Here is a 1061-nt window from a genome sequence, read left to right as displayed (position 1 = left end):
ATATATATATATATATATATATATATATATATATGTAATATAAATAATAACATTAATATAAAATATTTAAATAATAATTAGAATATAGAAATATATAGAAGTCATAGTCACAAAATACTTACTGAAAAAAAGAGGCCTGGCACTAGCAACCATAATACAAATCATCAGGGTTGATGAAGGCACATGCAGGTCTTTTTTTATTAGGAAATATTCTGGTAAGAATTTAGAGCTCACTGGAGAGGAGGAGCCATATTGAAACTTGTATATGTTTCTGGTGGGAATTACATGCCTGTTTATTTTTGCTGAATTGGTAAGAACATAAAAGGGAAAATAAGAAAGAATTCCCTAGAAGCTTGTTTATAAATAAGCTACTTGCTGCATTTATTATCATATTTTCATAGCTGTTTGGATCTTGAGCCCAGATGAAAACAAGATTTGTGCTTTATCGTCTCTGCGGAGGTGTGTGTTTGCGTTTGCGTGTGATAGAGTATCTGTGTCAAATGGGAAAAAATGAGCTAATGATCCTGTATTGTTTGCAGTAAAACAAATAATAGCTTTTCAGACCAATGACAAAATGCATGAAGCGCTGTTTTTCATGGCTATCATCTATTTTTCAAGAGATAACATGCTCTCTTCCTCACACAGCGGGAAACTATGTGAGCTCTTATTCATGTTATAAAGTTCTTCTTCTTGTTTACTTTTAGGTCTGTTTGTATTCACAGTGTGTTTTCTCTCTCTGCAGGGCTGCTGATCGGATCGGGATGTGCCCTGTACCCTTTAGGGTGGGACAGTGAAGAGGTCAGACAGACTTGCGGCAACAGCTCTGACCAGTTCGATCTTGGTACGTTGGTATATAGACAAGTTCAGATTTTTACGCTCACCATTTAAAAGTCTGGGGTCAGTAAGATTTGTTTGTGTATTTATTTATTTAGGGGAAAAATTCATACTTTTATTCCAAAAGGACACATTAAATTGATCAGAAGTGACAGTAAAGAAATGTTACAAAGAATTTGTACATCAAATAAATGCTGTTATGTTGGACTTTTTATTCATCAAAAGAA

The 1061-nt window shown here is 33.7% G+C and overlaps 1 protein-coding gene across 1 annotated transcript in view; it reads left to right on the top strand.

Annotated features, from left to right (window-relative positions):
• lhfpl6 (LHFPL tetraspan subfamily member 6) overlaps positions 1–1061 on the top strand; it is a 28577-nt gene that overhangs the window by 25446 nt on the left and 2070 nt on the right. Inside the window, exon 3 of the mRNA XM_016561355.1 lies at positions 743–841. Within this exon, the coding sequence (XP_016416841.1) occupies positions 743–841 (99 nt within the window). The remainder of the gene's footprint in view (positions 1–742; positions 842–1061) is intronic.

Source organism: Sinocyclocheilus rhinocerous, unplaced genomic scaffold (genome assembly GCF_001515625.1).
Source record: "Sinocyclocheilus rhinocerous isolate Xijiao unplaced genomic scaffold, SAMN03320098_v1.1 scaffold708, whole genome shotgun sequence".
Taxonomy (NCBI): Eukaryota; Metazoa; Chordata; class Actinopteri; order Cypriniformes; family Cyprinidae; genus Sinocyclocheilus; species Sinocyclocheilus rhinocerous.
Note: the sequence above shows the minus strand (reverse complement) of the source record. Positions and strands in the feature narration are given on the sequence as shown.